Source organism: Dipodomys ordii, unplaced genomic scaffold (assembly GCF_000151885.1).
Source record: "Dipodomys ordii isolate 6190 unplaced genomic scaffold, Dord_2.0 Scaffold35, whole genome shotgun sequence".
Classification (NCBI taxonomy): domain Eukaryota; kingdom Metazoa; phylum Chordata; class Mammalia; order Rodentia; family Heteromyidae; genus Dipodomys; species Dipodomys ordii.
This window is the reverse complement of record NW_012267251.1, coordinates 8137486-8154857: the sequence shown is the minus strand read 5'-3', so window position 1 is coordinate 8154857 and position 17372 is coordinate 8137486. Positions and strand designations below refer to the sequence as shown.

Below are 17372 nucleotides of genomic sequence, written 5' to 3'. Positions count from 1 at the left end.
GACTGGTGCCAGTAATCCTAACTATTCAGGAGGCTGAGATCTGAGGATCAGGGTTCAAAGCCAGCCTGGGCAGGAAAGTCCATGAGACTCTTGTCTCCAATTAACCACCAGAAACCAGGGAGTAGCACTGTGGTTCAAGTGGTAGAGTGGTCTCTTTGAGCTGAAGAGCTCAGGGACAGCTCCCAGGCCCAGAGTTCAAGCCCCAGTACAAACACACATACTGTAGATTATTATAAGACTTTGTACCTCTAGGCAAGTCCTCTACCACTGAGCTACAACCTGATTACCCACCCACCCCTGATTTTTAACTTTAATATTTACCACTGATTTGAAAATAATGTCTGCTTTCTTACCATGCCTCTTGAGCGTTAGACTATGACCTATTTGAGGTCCTTTCCCTGGACCTACCAAAGACTGACTACAGCAAAGAGCCTTTAATTAATAGCACTGTAGGTTAGACTTCAGGAAGAACTTTCTCCCAGTTGAGGTTGAGAGCTTGTGACATTGCTTGAAGAAGATGAACCTCTTCCTAGGAGAAGCCAGATGCAGAGGACAGCATCCTGCCTGGAAGTGAGGGACATTCAAGATGGCCCCTGACACACACAAGCACACACGTGCGCTTGCACACACACATACCCTATGGGAAGAAGGGATCAGAGAGAGCCTGACCCCCTGCATTTTCCCTGTGCCCGCCCTCCCCCCGGGTCAGGAAAAACACATGGGTGATGCCAGTGTCTGCGCATTTTCCACTTGTGCTTCTTCTTTGCAGTCAGGACAGTTCAACGAGGACATGATCCCCACCGTGGGGTTCAACATGCGCAAAATCACCAAAGGGAACGTGACCATCAAGGTGAGGGGCTGGGAGGAGAGCGGGGAGATGAGGGGGCGGGAGGGGAGGGGGCAGGTGGGGGCCTGGGTTGCCTGCCTGTCCTGAGGCTCTGTCTCCTCTTGTTCAGCTTTGGGACATTGGGGGACAGCCCCGGTTCCGCAGCATGTGGGAACGCTACTGCCGAGGAGTGAGTGCCATTGTGTGAGTATGGGCACCCCTGTCCCCAGCGTCTTCCTCTCCTTCCTGGCTTCCCCAGCCAGCACCTCAGGCTGGACACAGAATCACCTTAGACATCCCCCTGCCTGCTTCTGACCTCCATCTGGCGGTGTGTTTCGCATAAATGGTCCCCGCCACCTAATCTAAGATCCTGGCCTCAACCAGCCAAGGCTGCGCAGGGCACTTCCTCATTGTCTCCTTGTCTCCCCAGCGCAGACCACTGTGTCTTAGATTTTTGTGTGGTTTAAATGATGGTTAAAAATAACCTTTATGCTGTAGCGACTCAGGAGGCTGAGATCTGAGGATGATCATAGTTCAAAACCAGCCTGGGCAAGAAAGTCCGTGAGACTCTTATCTCCAATTAACCACCAGAAAACTGGAAGTGGCGCTGTGGCTCAAAGTGGTGGTAGAGCACTAGCCTTGAGCACAAAAGGTCAGGGGCCGTGCCTAGGCCCTTGAGTACAAGCCCCATGACCAACAAACAACAATAAAAAAAAATTAGCAGGACATAGGTAGCTCACAACACACCAGAAATCCTCGCTACCCAGGAGATGGCCATTGGGAGGATCTTATTCAAGGCAAAAAAAAACCAGAATTCCATCTCAACAGAGAAAACTGGACATCGTGATATGCGCCTGTCCTCTGGGCGACAGTGGGAAGCATAATAAGAGGATCACTGTTCAGGCTAGCCCAAGGAAAAGGTGAAAGTATCTCACAACTAACCAGAGAAAAAGGGCTGGAAGTATGGCTCAAGTAAACACCATTACAACCAAAAACAATTTTTCATCAGCCAAATGTTGTGGTGCATACCTATCATTCCAGCTATTGAGGAGGAAGAGATTGGGAGGATCAGTTTAAGACTCAGCCAAAAAACTGGGTGTGTTGATATGCATCTGTAGTCCCAGCCACAAAACAGGAATAAGTAGGAAGATCCACACCAGCCCCAAGAAAAACCTCAAGACAGTCTCTAAGAAATGATAAACAAGCCAGGTGCTGGCAGCTCATGCCTGTAATCCTAGCTACTCAGGAGGCTGAGATCTGAGGATCATGGCTCAAAGCCAACCAGAGGAGGAAAGTCTATGAGACTCCTATCTCCAGTTAACCACCAGAAAACCAGAATTGCTGCTGTGGCTCAAAGTGGTAGAGCGCTAGCCTTGAGCAAAAGAGCTCAAAGACAGTTCAAGCCCCAGGACTGAGTGGGGGGGAACCTGAACGTTTTTTGGGGGGTGCTGGGAATTCTGTGGTAGAGCTCTTCTTGCCTAGCACCAGTGATGCTCTAGATTCAATCTCCAGCATCACAAACAAAAAAGAGAAAAACAAAAACAATGCATTCCCAAACAATAGATTGTTTAGTTTTCTTGATAGACTAAACAATAGATGGTTTTAAAACATTTAAAAGTAATGCATCTTGTTGCAAGAAAACCATGGGAGGTTCCCTTGCTTTTTCTGCTCTAATCAGACGTAACCGCAAAGCACTAGCAGGTGCATTGGGTGGGGCCTGGAGGCCCCAGCTTCCCCCCCCCCCCAGGACAGGACCAGGGCACCCTCAGAACCGCCTGCTGCCTTACGCCATCGGCCATAGATTCAGAAAGCATTCCCTGAGCGGGCCCAGGGTACTCTTAGCTACAGGGGTGACTGGTTTGGCAACAGAGGTGTTATGCCCCAGCAGCAGCCCTCTTCTTGCCCTGGTGTCCACATGCTGGCCCTGCTTCCCTTTCCCAGATACATGGTGGATGCTGCTGACCAGGAGAAGATCGAGGCCTCCAAAAATGAGCTTCACAATCTGCTGGACAAGCCACAGCTGCAGGGGATCCCGGTCAGCAGGGGATGGGGAGGGAGGGAGGAAGGGAGCTGGCCGGAAGTCACTGGCAGCTGACCTAGGCAGAAGCTGCATTGCTGGAGTGCTCCTGATCTAACCATCCTTCGTCCCTTCTCCTCAGGTCTTAGTCCTGGGGAACAAGCGGGACCTCCCAGGAGCACTGGATGAGAAGGAGCTGATTGAGAAAATGTGAGTTTGGTGATTTTTCTTTGTACTTCTACTCCCCTCATCTTCCAGCTGCCTGACTGTAGGGCTGGGCTCCTTGCAGTTCTCAGTGTTAGCCACCTGGTGGCAGCAGAGCACAAGTTTCCAGGCGCCTCGCCCTCCTCATTGTAGCCCCTAGAGCCAGAAAAAGACCCTGCCCACCTCTGGCCCAGCCCCCTGGTAGCTCCAGCTCCCACAGAACTTCTTTGGTCTCCCCCCACTAGGAATCTGTCTGCCATCCAGGACCGAGAGATCTGCTGCTACTCCATCTCCTGCAAAGAGAAGGATAACATCGGTACGTGAGTCTGTAGAGTTGCTGGCATTGCCACGTGGCTGTAGGGAGAAGAAAGACCCTTCCCTATCTCAGCCTGGTGCTCTTGAAGCTTCCACTGGCTGCTTGCCCATAGCCCAAAGCTTTGTGGCCCTTCCGTGTGGATCAGGCAGCCAGGGGGTGGAGTCCTGAGCGTGACCCTGGCTCTGCCGGTGCCCCGATTCTCCACCACCTGCTTGAAAAGGCTGTTTGGGGGGGCCCATGCTCTGGGATTCGGGTGCTTGCTAAAGTTTGGGGGTACCTGGGCTTTCCGCCACCCTCTCTCCAGGCACCTTGTCTGCTCCCCCAGCATGCACTGCATGGAGAGGCCTGGGGCTGGAACTCAGAGCCTGGGCACTGTCCCTGTGCTTCTTTTGCTCAAGGCTAGCACTCCACCACTTGGCCACCGGTCCACTTCCAGCTTTTTCTGCTTGTACTGAGGAATCAAACCCAGGACTTCATGCATGCTAGGCAAGTGCTCTACCACTGAGCCACATTCCCAGCCCATAACCTTCTCTTTGTCCCCACCCAGACATCACCCTACAGTGGCTTATTCAACACTCGAAGTCACGGAGAAGCTGAGACCGAGGTCCTTCCCCTTGGACCAGGGACGTGGTCACCTAAACCTGAAGCCGAGCTCCCCGCCTCCTCCGCGCCCACCCCACCCCCAAGCCCGCCCTCCTCGCTGAGCGTGGGGAGGGCCCTCGGGGCTCCCAGAGCCCCATTCTGCTGAGGTTTGAACTCCTGTTTTTATTGTAAAATAAATTGCCCCTCCCCTCTGGTCCCCTAACTGGTCCTCTCCCCCTCTCTCTGTGTCCCTTCACCTGGCCCCGCCTCTGTCCCCTCTCAACAGCCGTCACCCCCAACCCCTGCCCCCTTCGCTTTCCCTGTCCTCTCTTCCCCTTTCAGCACTGTTATTGTCCTGTGTGTACAGTATATATATGTATATATATTTTAATTTTTTAATTTAAGCAAAGACTAAAATCACCCATTTGATGCTGCAGGGGCCTGGGATTTGGGATCTGGGAGAGGGCAGTCAGGAGAGCAGAAAAGAAGGGAGGGTTGGCAGGGAGCAAGTTCAGATTTGGAAGGTGGCACCCGGGGCGCTGCCCGGCGTGGGCACTGGTGGCCACTGCCACGTCCCGTGTGTCTGCCTCTCAGTCTGGCTTGTCCACGCGAGGCTGGGACACCTCAGGCTGGTGGGAGAGCCCGCAGGTGCCCCTCTCTGCCCCCAGTCGTGGCTGGGCCACCAGAGGCCACAGACGGCCAGGCCTAAGGGGCAAGAAGCCGGTGTCCACGCTGCCCTGTGCCCACTCACACATGCCTGCTCCCGGCCCCCAGCTCCTGCCTCTCCCCGGGGCCCCCAGCTCCACGGCCCACCTCATTTTCCGTTCCTATTATACAGCTCCACGAGGAGAGAACTCAGCATGGGGGGTTGGTTCTTTGGGTTCTGTTTTGTTGTTTGTTGTTCATTGGTTTAATTTAATGATTTGTAAAGTGATGTTCCTCTTTTTTTACACTTTTCAGCTCATATTTAACCTCTGTTTGGAAAATGATTCTTGTAACTGTACATTTTTTTTTCTCCTAATAACAACGACGACAATAAATGACCAATTTTGTGTTTGGGGGCGTGTGTAGCACCCGTCATTTCCCGTGGGTTCTGGACTGGCCGGGCTCCTGGAGTGGGGAGCCCCGTCTGCTGGGGACACGTGTTCACACTGGTCACAATGGCCCCTCAGGAAACCACATCCCACACGTGAGTCTGGGTTTTGCGTGGCCTCTTCGGTCTCCGCACATTCCCACGAGGCCTCAGGCTTGAACTGGCAGCTGCTGGCAATACTCAGCAGGTCTTCTGTTTTTTCTTTTTTGTCTGTTGTGGGGCTTGAACTCTGGGCCTGGGTGCTGTCCCTCAGCTCTTCAGCTCAAGGCGAGCGCTCTACCACTTGAGCCACAGCGCCGCTTCCAGTTTTCTGGTGGTTTATTGGAGATAAGAGTCTCATGGACTTTCTTGCCCAGGCTGGCTTTGAACTGTGGTCCTCAGATCTCAGCCTTGTGAGTAGCTAGGATTTCAGACGTGAACCACTGGCGCCTGGCCTTAGCAGGTCTTGTGGAGGAAAGACATGGTAGCAAGGAGGTCAGGGCCGGACACTGCTAGGCTATGACTGAGCCAGCCCTACAGCCAGGTCAGCCCTCAGCACCTCTCCTCCAGACCCTGCACCTCCTTTACAGCCAGGACTACCCCCACTTCCTCAGCTCTGCTCCCCATCGGTGAAGAGGCCTCTACACCTAGCCTGGCCTGCCAAGCCCAGGGTCTTTACTGCCCCTGTGGCCTGCTGGTGTCAATCTGACCAGAGCTCCTCCCCAACTGTCCAGCTGGACCCCACCTGGATCCTCAGCTGTCAGGCTTGCTCCCATCTGAGGCCATCTTGACCCACTTTTATAGTAAGCCCAGCCCCCCTCTCCGCAGCCTCCTCTTCTCCCTAGAAAGTGGAGCAGGTCCTGCCTGCAGAACCTCTCATCCCTTCTGTCCTCTGCCATTGAAGGGAGACAGAGCCTCACTTGTGAGTGAGGCCCTGGGCCTCCCTGAGCCTGAGCCTCCACCCGTGCGGAGGCCTCTTCCTTGGAGGCCCCAGCCAGCCAGCAGAGAAATGCCCAGCCTGTCTGAGGGAAGGTGCTAGGGATGTAGCTTGGTTATGTAGGATGTGTCAGGGCCTGAGTTTGATCCCAGAACCTCCACAAAAAATAAAAATAAAAAAGGAAGGTTGGCCGAAATTCCACAATGGTCTCAGTACCTTCATCTAGTGGAGGAGGCTGAAGACAGCCCAGCTCTCTCTCCTGCCCCTCCCTGGAAGTGGAGCCACAGCTCTACTTCCAACTTTTTAGTGTTTAATTGGAGATAAGAGTCTTATGGCTGGGTGCGGGTGGCTCACACCTGTAACCCTGGCTACTCAGGAGGCTGAGATCTGAAGATCAGTGTTCGAAGCCATCCCAGGCAGGAAAGTCCATGAGACTCTTTTCTCCAATTTACCACTAGAAAACCAGAAGTAGTGCTGTAGCTCAAATGGTAGAGCACTAGCCTTGAACAAAAAAGCACAGGGACAGCGCCTAGCCCTGAGTTCAGTCCCCATGAGGTCTCATGGACGTTCCTGTCCAGGCTGGTTTCAAACCACGATCCTCAGATCTCAGGCTCTGAGTAGCGGGGATGACAGGTGTGCCACTGGCCTCTGGCTTTGTTTGGGGCTGTTTGGTGTTGAAGCAGTAAGAATACCCTGGCCATGCCTACTCCGTAGTACTAGGGATTTGAATTCCCAGAGGGAAGGTGACGGCCACCATGCCAGCTGATGGACTCGTCTTGTCTCATTGGATGACTTGTTCTCGGTGGGAGGGATTACTTCCTGTTCACTGATTGGGAAGCTAAGACTGAGGTGAAGGTGTGATCCCAGGTTAAAAGATAGAGCTCAGCTGGAATGAGGAGATTTTCCCTTGGTCAGAGGTCCCCTCGCCTCCCTGTCTACCCCTCCCCTGACATGGAATCTGCTGGCTGGCCCCCTGCAGTCTGCCTCAGACAGAGTGTCCGCCTTCCCCCACCACCACCCCCCAGCCAGCCTTCCCCCACCCCCCACCCCTGCAAGCCTTGGACCCCTGCGTAACAAACACCACATTGTGTTCCTGCTGGACAGGCTGCATGAACAGTGGCTCTTTCCCAAGGCTGCTGGCCTGCTGCGCAATTCTGCAAGCCCTTCACGTTGGCAGGCCTGGGGGGGTGGGGGAGGAACAGGCCACGGAGCCACCACCTCCCCCTGTAGCTCCCAGCTGGCTGAGCAGCAGGAGGGAGGGGCAGAGGGTGCCCTTTGTGGAAGAGGCCCCCAAACAGATGCTGAGGTGTCCCTCCGCCCTTGAGCCTTCCATCCTCCACCCTCTCCCTCCCAGACTTCACCTTGGTCCACCCGGCCCCCTTCTGCCATTGGTGAGGAAAGGACTGGGAATGGGGGAGGGCAAGCCTGCCTTTGGCCTCCTCTCCCAGCTGAAGTTCCTACAGACAAAGCTGGGGGCTTCCGTCTCTGTGGCAACAGGTCTGCCAAGAAATGGTGGGTGCCATTCCCCATACAAAGGGGTGCACATGGCACTGCTATCACCTAGCAACGGCCTCCCTCTCTCTTGGCGGCGTCACTGACCCCGGGTGGGTGCCAGGGAGAGAGAACAAGGCTGTTAAGATCCTTGGGTGGGGGGTGGGGGGTGACTGGGCCACTGGGCAGGCTGAGGCCGAGGGGTGTGGGTGGCTGGCTGGACAGAGGAGAATGGAGCCCCTGCCATTCCAAATCCCTGGGGCCCCTTGCTGATGGTTGTTCTAGATGGTTCTAGCTGGGCCTTGAGACAGAGTACTGGTGGCCAGGGCTGAGCATCACTTCTGGTTGATGTCCTGCCAGCTTTGTGGGGCCCCCACAGGGCTCAGGGGCCCCTTCCAAGGGCAGAGAGTTGAAGCTGGGGCAGCGGTTGGTGGGCAGTGGCCAGCAGGGGGAGCTGCGGGGGTCTGCTGGGGACGTGGGCGGAGCCCGGGTAGGAAGGGTGGACGGGATGGGGGCAGGCAGGGGACAGGCAGCTGGGCAACTAACTACTGGCCCAACAGTCCCTTCTAAGAAATGAGACAAGAGCTGTTGTCAGATAAGAGAGACCAGGAAGCCCCGTCGCTCACACAAGGAAGGCGGCTGGGAATGAGGGCTTTGTGGAGAGGAAGTGGGTTGGAGGTGTGGGCTTTGGAAGGGAGATGATCATGGCAGCCTTTTCAACTCCCAGTGGCGGCTGGGTTGCAGTCCCCCAGCTCCCCAGCCCTCCCTCTTCTGTGTCCTCCAGAAGCTATAATGCCCTTGGGGTCCTGGGATGGGCCAGCAGCCCATAGGCCGGAGCCAAAGGCTGCCCCAAATCAGTGCCCAGCCCTGGGAGGACATCTGGGCACTGCCAGGCAATGGCCTAAGAAAGTGAGCTTGGCACAGGGGTAGTTCTACCTAGTTTATTGTTCTTCAAGAGGGGCCTTCTATAGGAAAGCACCTAACAAGGGGGGCTGGACAAGGCAGCTTGGGGAGACTCAGAGAAAGGGGAAGAGAGGAACCTTCCAGAAAAAAAAACAAAGGGTGGAGGGAAGCATCCAGGAGTAGAGCTAGTCCAGACAAGAGAGTACCAAGCCTGGTTGGGTAGTCCCAAGGAGCCCTAGGATGGGGCCTGGGCAGGGGGGAGAGGTTTCATGTTCCAAGGGCAAGAGAAGGAAGCAGACCTGCACCCAGAGAGGGCAGGCGAAGGCTTGACTCCCAGCTGATGAGACCCGGCCGCTCATCACCCACCCATGGAAAGGCCCTCGGAATGCCTCGAGAGGCCTGGCTCCGGAGGCACGCCTTGGCTACCCCAGCCTTCCCCCACAAAGAGCCAAATCCATGTCTACGCAGCAAGGCAGGTAGCAAAAGCAAGATCTACGGGGAAAGAATCAGCAGACACTGGCTCAGGCTGGGGTGAGCCCCCCTCACTGTCCCCCCCCGGCTCCTGCGCACCCCTCTTCCCCCTCCCCCAGGGCCCCTTGCTCGGGCCTGGCCTCAGCAAGGCGTGCCCAGGGGCAGGAGCGGGGGTGACTCCCTCGGCTTATGGAAGTAGATGGAGGAGGACACCTCGCTCTTGAGCTTGTTGTCCGAGCCGTCAGTGGGCGAGCTGTCGGAGGCCCCTCCGCACTCCGGGCAGCAGCAGCAGCAGCAGCAATCCAAGAAGGCCTGGCCCAGCGGCCTGCACACGCACAGCAGCAGCACGGGGGTGATGGCGCCCTTGAAGAAGGTGGAGAACTGGTTGATGAGGCCCAGCAGGTCCAGCGTGTGGCGCGTGAGCTCGGTGGAGAGGTACGCCACCACGATGTTGCACACGTTCTCCGGCAGGGTGCACAGGGCATAGACCACCGTGAGGCCCACCACCGTGCTGTTGAGCTGACTCTCACACTGCTCGTGCTTGCCCACCCGGCACTTGGGCTTGCTGCCCGGAGGTCCCCGTACCCGCCATGTCACCAGTTGGCAGGTGACAGTGAAGAGGATGGGCAGGCAGAAGTAGCAGCCGAAGTACCACCACATGCGGGCGTTCTGGTAGGTCATCACCAACGAGTAGAGCGACTCCGGCAGGCTGGCTGAGGGTTTCATGACACACGAGTCCACGGTGCCTGTGGTGGGGGCTGGCTCCTGTGCCAGCTGCCACAGCAAGAGCTCAGGCACAGCCAGCGTCATGGAGCCCACCCAGATGACAGCCAGCTTGGCCAGGATGGACTGGCACCGCTCGATGGGCCTCACCTTGGGCAGGGTGCTGGTGGCCACGTGGAAGCGGTCGATCCCCAGGGCACAGAGGCTAAAGGTGGTGACGCCCAGGGAGGAGACCTGTGGCACGGGTGGAGGAACATGAAGCAGGTGGTGAGAAGGGGAAAATGGAAGAAGCCCTGGTGTCTGGCTGTGACAGACCGTGAACTGTGTCATAAGTGGAGAGTCATAGCAATGGTAACAGTTGCAACCATTTTCTACCCATCAGGTAGGGATGTGTGTGTGTCTGTCTGTCTGTGTGTGTCTGTGTGTGTGTGTGCACACGTGTCACTACTGGGACTTGAACTCAGGGACTTGGCACTGTGTCTTACAGTTTTTTTGCTCAAGTCTGGTGCTCTACCACTTGAGCCACAGTTCCATTTCTGGCTTTTAGGCAGTTAATTGGAGTTAAAAGTCTCGTAGACTTTCCTGCCTGGGCTAACAGGAAACCACAATATTCAGATCTCACCCTCTTGAGTAGCTAGGCTTACAGGCGTGAGCCACCTGCACCCAGCTAACGTATCAACCCTCAGCCAACCATATTACTAAAGAAAAGCTGGAAGCCCAGGCAGGAAACGTGGATTTGCTCAAGATCAAAACCCCTGTAAAACTGAGGTTCAGGCCCTCACCTGCATCTTTCCATCTCTTGGCCTGGGAATGTATGGTCTGCCTCCCTCACCCCAGTGCTCCCCGACAGATGGGAGAATTGACTCTAAGCAAGAACCAGGGCAGAGAGAGATACAGGAGGTCTGGGTTTTTTAAGCAACTTCTATTTCCTGAACTCCCCATATGCAACCATGAGGGGATGATCTTGGGGACACAGCACACACTCATTAATCTATATATTGATCGATCGATTGATCGATCAACCTACTTACCTATCTAGCAGCTGTCTCTCTGTTTCCACCCTTCTCTCCTTGTCCTGTCCGGAGCAGCCCAGGGCCCAGCATGTGGGGAGCAACCCCCACCCCAGCAACCGGTGCCCACCATCCCCACACACTATTCATCCGGCACAGAGGAAAGTCACCCTGTGAGCCAAGAGGAAGTGGCTGGGCACAGGAAAGAGCATGTCCAAGAGCCTGAAAGGAGGACGTTGGGAGCTATCAAGGGGTGTGCTCCATCTCTGCTGCCGTCCAAACACAGAACACAATCCCAGCTTATTCTCAACTGCCACCAAGTGTCCTTTGTGAGGCTCGGACCCCTCTCTTGGCAGGGGAACAGCTTTCAGGCTTGGGCAAAAACACCATCCCCCCTCCTTCTCTCCCTCCCTCTCAAAACTGTCGGAAGGTTTATTTCACATTTCCTCCTAGAAGCACACACACACACACACACACACCAGCAGAGGTTCTGGGACAGTGTGCGTAGTGCTCACTCCCAGCTCATCTCCCAGCCTCTGTCAGCTCATGGATCCTCCCTTTCTTTTAGGTGGCGGGGGGGGGGGGGGGGGGGGGGGGGGGCCGAGGGGCGGGATGGGACCAGAGCTTACAAGCTGGATATGAAGCATTCACACTCAGGCAGGGAAGGTGTCCACTGATGTACTGGACACATGGGAACAGGAGTTTGTGTCTGCCCTCCTTCCTCTCTTAGGCCATTTCCAAATACAAACCATCATCTACTAGATTATTTTTATTCTAAGTACTTTATGGATATTGCGCATTTGAATCCTTCAAGAAGTGGGTGTAGGGCTGTCAGTGGCTCACGCCTGTAATCCTAGCTACTCAGGAGGCTGAGATCTGAGATGGTGGTTCAAAGCCAACCCGGGAAACTCTTATCTCCAATAAACCACCAGAAAACCGGAAGTAGTGCTGTGGCCCAAGTGGTAGAGCGCTAGCCTTGAGCTAAAAAGCTAAGGGACAGTACTCAGGCCAGAGTTCAAGCACCATGACTGACCAAAAAAAAAAAAAAATTGGGCCTAGGAGCATGGCTTAGAGCATGTGCCAAGCCCTGAGTCCAATCTCCCACCACAGAAGAATTCATTTAGGCAATTACTATCATTGTCCTCGACTGTGTTCAGATGAGGAAACTGAGGTTTAAGGAGGGTCGAGTAACTTCGCAATGTCCTTGATTCCTGATGGACAAAGTCCAGTTTCAAAGCCAAATTACCTAATTCCAAAGCCCCATGTATAACCACTAAGTTCAGCTGGGGCTGTGAGCTCAGTGCTAAGTCATGTCAGCCCATGGCTAAAATCTAGAACAGTTCCGGCCACGTGCTGGTGGCTCATGCCTGTAATCCTAGCTATTCGGGAAGCTGATATCTGAGGATTGAGGTTCAAAGCCAGCCCAGGTAGGAAAGTCTGTGAAATTCTTATCTCCAATAAACCACCAGAAAACCAGAAGTAGGGCTGTGGTTCAAAGTGGTAGAGCACTACTAGCCTTGAGCAAAAAAACTCGGGGCAGCACCCAGGCCCTGAATTCAAGCCCCACAACTGATTAAAAAGAAAAAAAAATTGAGGTTTGAAGCCAACCCTGGCAGGAAAGGCCATGAAACTCTACTACTAACTACTAAAAAGCCAGAAGTGGAGCTGTGACTCAAGTGGCAGAGTACCAGCCTTGAGCAAAAAAAGCCAAGAGACAGTGCTCAGACCCTGAGTTCAAGCCCCAGGACCAGCACAAGACAGAAAAAAAAAAAGCAGCAATACTTTCAACAGCTTTCAGAGGGAAACCCTTGTGACTACAGCCTTGATGATTCCCAGAGAGGCTGAGTTACCAGATCCTGTTCTGTGCTCTCGGTGCAGAAAGCAGGCTTCCTGCGTCCCACATAGATCCACACATGCAGATGCATTTGATCAAGAGTTCCACGCAGTCTGACATGGAAATTTCCAGAACAGAGGCCATGATAATGTACTTTAGAGCATACAACAGGGCAGCTAGAGCCATCTGGTCTACCTGCCACTCTTGAAGGACAAGGAATTGGGAAATAAGAAGCAACCTGCCCACTGACACCCAGACTGTTAGGGACAAAGCAGAGACTTGAGCATCTCGGATGGCAGGTTTTGCCGTTCAGAGAGGACTGAGGGCGCTCCGGATGGGACTTGGCCACTCACTTCACACATGGTGTGAGAAGACACAGCTTAGGTTAGCACAGGAATTTGAGGACTTAAGAAGGGGAGTGGTGGTTGCAGAGGAGGGCCTGGAGGCACCAAGGAGAGAAAGGAGACAGGACAAAAGACTGACGGATTTCCTGGGTGGAGCAAGGGGGAAGGGCACCTGGGGACTTGGAGAGGAGACAGTCTTGCCTCAGGGACTTTCTATGGGTTTTGCTATTGTTGTTTTGATCAGATTTACGCACCAGTGCTTGAACTCCTGGCCTAGGCTTTGTCTCTTAGGTTTTTCCCTCAAGGCTGGCACCCTGCCGCTTAAGCCACGCATCCATTTCTGGCTTTTTGCTAGCTAATTGGAAACAAGAGTCTCACAGACTTGCCTGCCCCAGCTGGCTTCCCACCTAGATTCTCAGATGTCAGCCTCCTGAGTAGCTAGGATTACAGATGTGAGCCACCGGTGCCCTAACTTGGCTCCTGTTTTGTCCCCACTCCCACCCCATCTCCCAGCACTCAGGGAGAGTCTCTATCCGAGTCTCTATCGATTCTCTCTGACCTTCTTGAAAAGCCTGGGAGGACAAAGGTTGCAGCCCTGCACACCTGTTCTCAGGGCGACCAGAGACCAATGTCATGATTGTCTCTTTCCCCCACGTAGGAGTGAAGAAGGAACCTGAGTCTGAGCGCCACGGCTCTGCCATTCGATGGACACTGATTCTCTTTCCAGTGCCTGGTGGAGACTGAGCTCCTGGCCTAGGCCATGCCCCCCACCCCCATTGCTGAGTTCTAGAAGGCCCACACTTACCTCCATGAAGGGCACAGCGCGACAAGAAATATCACCCAGAAGCCTCTGTTGGGTGAGCTCATTAAAGATGACGACTGGAAGGCAGAAAAAGAGGACCAGGAAATCCCAGAGGGCCAGGCTGGCCAGGATGGAGTTCCAGGCACTCTTCAGGTAGTAGCTGTGCCACACCACGCACATCACCGACAGGTTGCCCACGATGCCCACAGCAAACACCACCAGCGCCAGGAGCATGACGGCGTAGGCGCTGTAGGAGTTCTCCGTCATCGGATACAGGGGGTTTTGAATCTGCAGCCTCTGACCTGGGGTCCCCGTCAGGTTGCCTCTTGGCTCCTGCCCACTGCCAGGGGTGCCCCCATTCTTGTCTGGGTTGGGGCTGGTGGCCACCAGGGGCCGGGTGGGCTGCAGGTTGGCAGGGTGGATGGGCCGGGGGTACTCGGCCCTCTCCTCTGGTGCATACTGCTGTACCTCCTTTGGCCCCTCAGCCTTGGTGCCTCTCCTGGCTCGACTCGGCTGCTCCTGGACCTTGGTGCTGTGCCCACCTGAGGCCAAGGGGGCACCCCCAGAGACCCTGCTCAGCCCCACAGCCAATACCACCGCAAGAGAGATAGCCAGGGGCCACGGCCACCTCATGGCTGGACAAGCAGGATGAAGCTGCCCCCGGCGAGCAGGTGAAGACCCAGGACCCAAATGCTGGGCAGAATCAAGAGAGGCAGCTGGCCGCTGGGTCCGCCTCCAGTCAGGCGTCTGCCTGGCCAGCCCTCCCTCCCACCCTACTGACCACAGGCTGGCCAGGGCCCTCTGCTGGACACTGAGTAATCTCTGCTTCCCTCAAACATCTCAGCCCCCATGCCGCCGCTGGTCCCCAGGACCACAGCAGGTCACACTGGGCAGCCCCCAGAGGGACCTGCGCCAGGCATTGGGGTCAGAGAGGAAACATGGCCTGCCAAGCTGCTGAGGAAGCTCTTGTGTTCAGAATTGAGTCCTGTGAGCCAGATGCAGTGGTGCATGCCTGTAATTCCACCACTCGGGAGGTCAAAGCAAGTGAATCAAAAGGTCCAGGCTAGCCTGAGCAATGGCGTGAGCCCCCTGTCTCAAAAGTCCAAACAGGAGGCAGGCATCAGTGTTTCCCATCTGTAATCCTAGCTACTCAGGAAGCTGAGAGCTCTTCAGGATCACAGTTCAAAGCTAACCCAGGTAGAAAAGTGTATGAAACTCTTATCTCCTGAATCAGCAAGATGCTAGACTGGAAGCATAGCTCAATTGATAGAATAGTAGCTGTGAGCAAAATAAACCAAGTGAAATAGTGAGGTCCTGAGTTCAAGCCCTCGTGTACACACACACACACACACACACACACACACACACACAGCTCTGAAATTAGATCTGGTTTCCTGGCATGGTTTTGCCTTCTATAAGCTATGTGGTAAGTGATTGACCATAACAAACCTCATGTTTCAAATCTGGAAAGTGAATTACAATTGCACTTACCCCATGTAAGAGCCTGAGAAGGGTTCATCCAGAAACTGGGTCCAGAACCATTAAGGGTCCATTGGTTTTGATGAATATTTAATATCGTTTTTGTTTTGTTTTTGATTTTTTGTTTGTTTCTGGCGATACTGGGGTTTGAACTTGGGGTCTGATACTTACTAAGCATACATTATATCACTGAGCCACACCTCTAGCCCTGCTTGTTTGTTTGTTTGTGCCAGTACTGGGGCTTGAACTCAGAGCCTCACTGTATATCACTTGGCTTTTTTGCTTGAGGCTGGAGCTTTACCATTGAGCCACAGCTCCACTTCCAACTTTGGCTGGTTAATTGGAGATGATTCTCAGGGACTTTCATACCCAGACTGGCTTTGAACTGTAGTCCCCAGAGCTCAGCCTCCTGTGCAGCTAGAATTGCAGGCTGAGCCCCCAGCGCTGCAGTCTCATCGGGACCCGGGCCGGAGTCCATCTGTTTGCTTCCCAACCACTGAGCTCACCAAGGAAAGCAGCAACCAGCAAAAATGGGAAACGCCACGTTGTGAGCTGAGACTAGAGCTCAGTGGTGGAGCGTTTGCACAGCATGCGTAAGGTCCCAGGTTCCGTCCCCAATACCACAGCAACCCCATCCTCTGAGCCAGATCAAAGGTGCATGGATGTTCACAGAAGCACATTCTCACAGAGTACCTAATGTGCTATGGAAACTCTGTATCTAAAAATACCAAAGACTTCTGCACCAAGGAGCTTTCGGCTCACAGGGGGAAATAAGCATGCCAATAAATAATTCCAATTCAGCCAGATAGATGTTATGCAAGATGAGGGTCACCATGAAGAGGGAAAGCCAGAGAAGCCTGGGGGTATCGGAAGGTCTCTAGAATGAGAACAGATAGATGACATTTAAAAGAATCCTGAGGGGCTGGGAAGGTGGCTTAGTGGTAGAGTGCTTGCCTAGCATGCATGAAGCCCTGGGTTCAATTCCTCAGTACCACATACACAAAAAAAAGCCAGAGGTGTCACTGTGGCCCAAGTGGTAGAGTGCTAGCCTTGAGCAAAAGAAGTTCAGGGAATGCTGAAATAAGGAATCAGGATGACCCATTGTAATAATGAGATGTACAAGACAGTACGTTGAAAACAAACTTTACAACTTGGGGGGGAGGGGGAGGGAGGAGTTGGGGAGGTGGGGAAGGAAGGAAAGTATAACAATGCTCTATAGGAAATATACTGATTACCTTGCTCATGTAACTGTAACCCCTCTGTACAGTATCACAGTATCATTACAATAAAATATATATAAATATATACATATATTATGAAAAAAAAAGAAGCTCAGGGACAGTGCCCGGGCCCTAAGTTCAAGCCCCAGGACTGGCACAAAAAGAAAGAAAAGAAGGAGGCTGGGTGCTGGTGACTCACAGCTGTAATCCTAGCTACACAGGAGACAGAGATCTGAGGATGGCAGTTCAAAGCCATCCGGGGCAGGAAATTTCCCCATGAGACTCTTATCTCCAATTAATCACCGGAAAACCAGAAGTGGTACAGTGGCTCAAGTGGTAGAGTGTTTGCCTTGAGCTGAAGAGCTCAGGGACTGCACCCACGCCCAGAGTTCAATCCCTACAGCCAACCAAGAAGAAAGAAAGGAAGGGAGGGAGGGAGGGAAAGAAGACAGACTGGAATAGCAGAAACTTGTGAGAAGAGAGGAGAGGAAGAATAGGAAAGAGCAAACCCGTCCAGGTCAGCAAGCAGCAACAGGCCAGATCCAGTGGAAACTCAACCCTAACCCTCGTGGCCTCCACGGTCCAGCTCCCCAGAGCAGTAGGAGGAAGCAGAACTCCTAGTCTATACCCAACATCCTCAAAAGATCAGGGGTGGGGGATATGGGAGAGAGGTGGGGTACCAAGCCCCACCCTGAGCATCCTGTACTGGGTTCCAGTGCAGAGTTGTGTTTCCCTAATGTGGCTAGAAAACAGACCTGAGGACCCGCCCCAAAGCCACTCAGCATTTTCCCTTCTCCCAACACCCAGGCATTCAACAATTGTCTTTAGCATTCATCCCCTTCTGCCTTTAGTGGCTATTTGAATTAAAAGTCACTATTCTCTGCATCATCTGCACTATTTCCTTGAGTACTCCGCAAGTATCAGGCTCTGTCCTAAACATTTGCTATAAGTACTCCTTCAGCTTTACATATTACTCAGGCTTAGAGAGGGAACGTAACGCAAAGACACACAACTAGCTGGGAGCTGGGAGCTCATGCCTGTAATACTAGCTATCAGGAGGCTAAGATCTGAGGGTCAAGGTTCAAAGCCAGCCTGGGCAGGAAATTCTGTGAGACTCTTATCTCCAATTAACTACCAGAAA

At 53.8% G+C, this 17372-nt stretch overlaps 2 protein-coding genes across 2 annotated transcripts; one reads left to right on the top strand and one right to left on the bottom strand.

Annotated features, from left to right (window-relative positions):
- Positions 1–718: 718 nt before the first annotated feature.
- On the top strand, positions 719–4183 carry Arl8a (ADP-ribosylation factor-like 8A). Its single transcript, XM_013017311.1, has 6 exons — positions 719–850; positions 957–1030; positions 2768–2861; positions 2986–3053; positions 3293–3363; positions 3911–4183. Exons 1-6 carry the CDS (start codon positions 719–721, stop codon positions 3958–3960), a joined length of 489 nt encoding a protein of 162 aa, XP_012872765.1. The 3' UTR covers positions 3961–4183.
- A 4736-nt stretch (positions 4184–8919) lies between these two features.
- Gpr37l1 (G protein-coupled receptor 37 like 1) lies at positions 8920–14249 on the bottom strand. Its single transcript, XM_013017400.1, has 2 exons — positions 13536–14249; positions 8920–9776 (listed from the first exon to the last, which is right to left on the bottom strand). Exons 1-2 carry the CDS (start codon positions 14163–14165, stop codon positions 8961–8963), a joined length of 1446 nt encoding a protein of 481 aa, XP_012872854.1. The 5' UTR covers positions 14166–14249; the 3' UTR covers positions 8920–8960.
- Between the last annotated feature and the right edge of the window lie 3123 nt (positions 14250–17372).

Excerpts from the sequence above, each read along its gene's own strand:
- Gpr37l1 (XM_013017400.1), bottom strand. The coding sequence starts at position 14,165 with ATGAGGTGGCCGTGGCCCCTGGCTATCTCTCTTGCGGTGGTATTGGCT. Across the intron at positions 9,777-13,535 it reads GCGCTGTGCCCTTCATGGAG|GTCTCCTCCCTGGGCGTCAC; the intron begins GTAAGTGTGGGC and ends CCCGTGCCACAG.
- Arl8a (XM_013017311.1), top strand. The coding sequence starts at position 719 with ATGGGTGATGCCAGTGTCTGCGCATTTTCCACTTGTGCTTCTTCTTTG. Across the intron at positions 851-956 it reads AAGGGAACGTGACCATCAAG|CTTTGGGACATTGGGGGACA; the intron begins GTGAGGGGCTGG and ends CCTCTTGTTCAG. Across the intron at positions 3,054-3,292 it reads AAGGAGCTGATTGAGAAAAT|GAATCTGTCTGCCATCCAGG; the intron begins GTGAGTTTGGTG and ends TCCCCCCACTAG.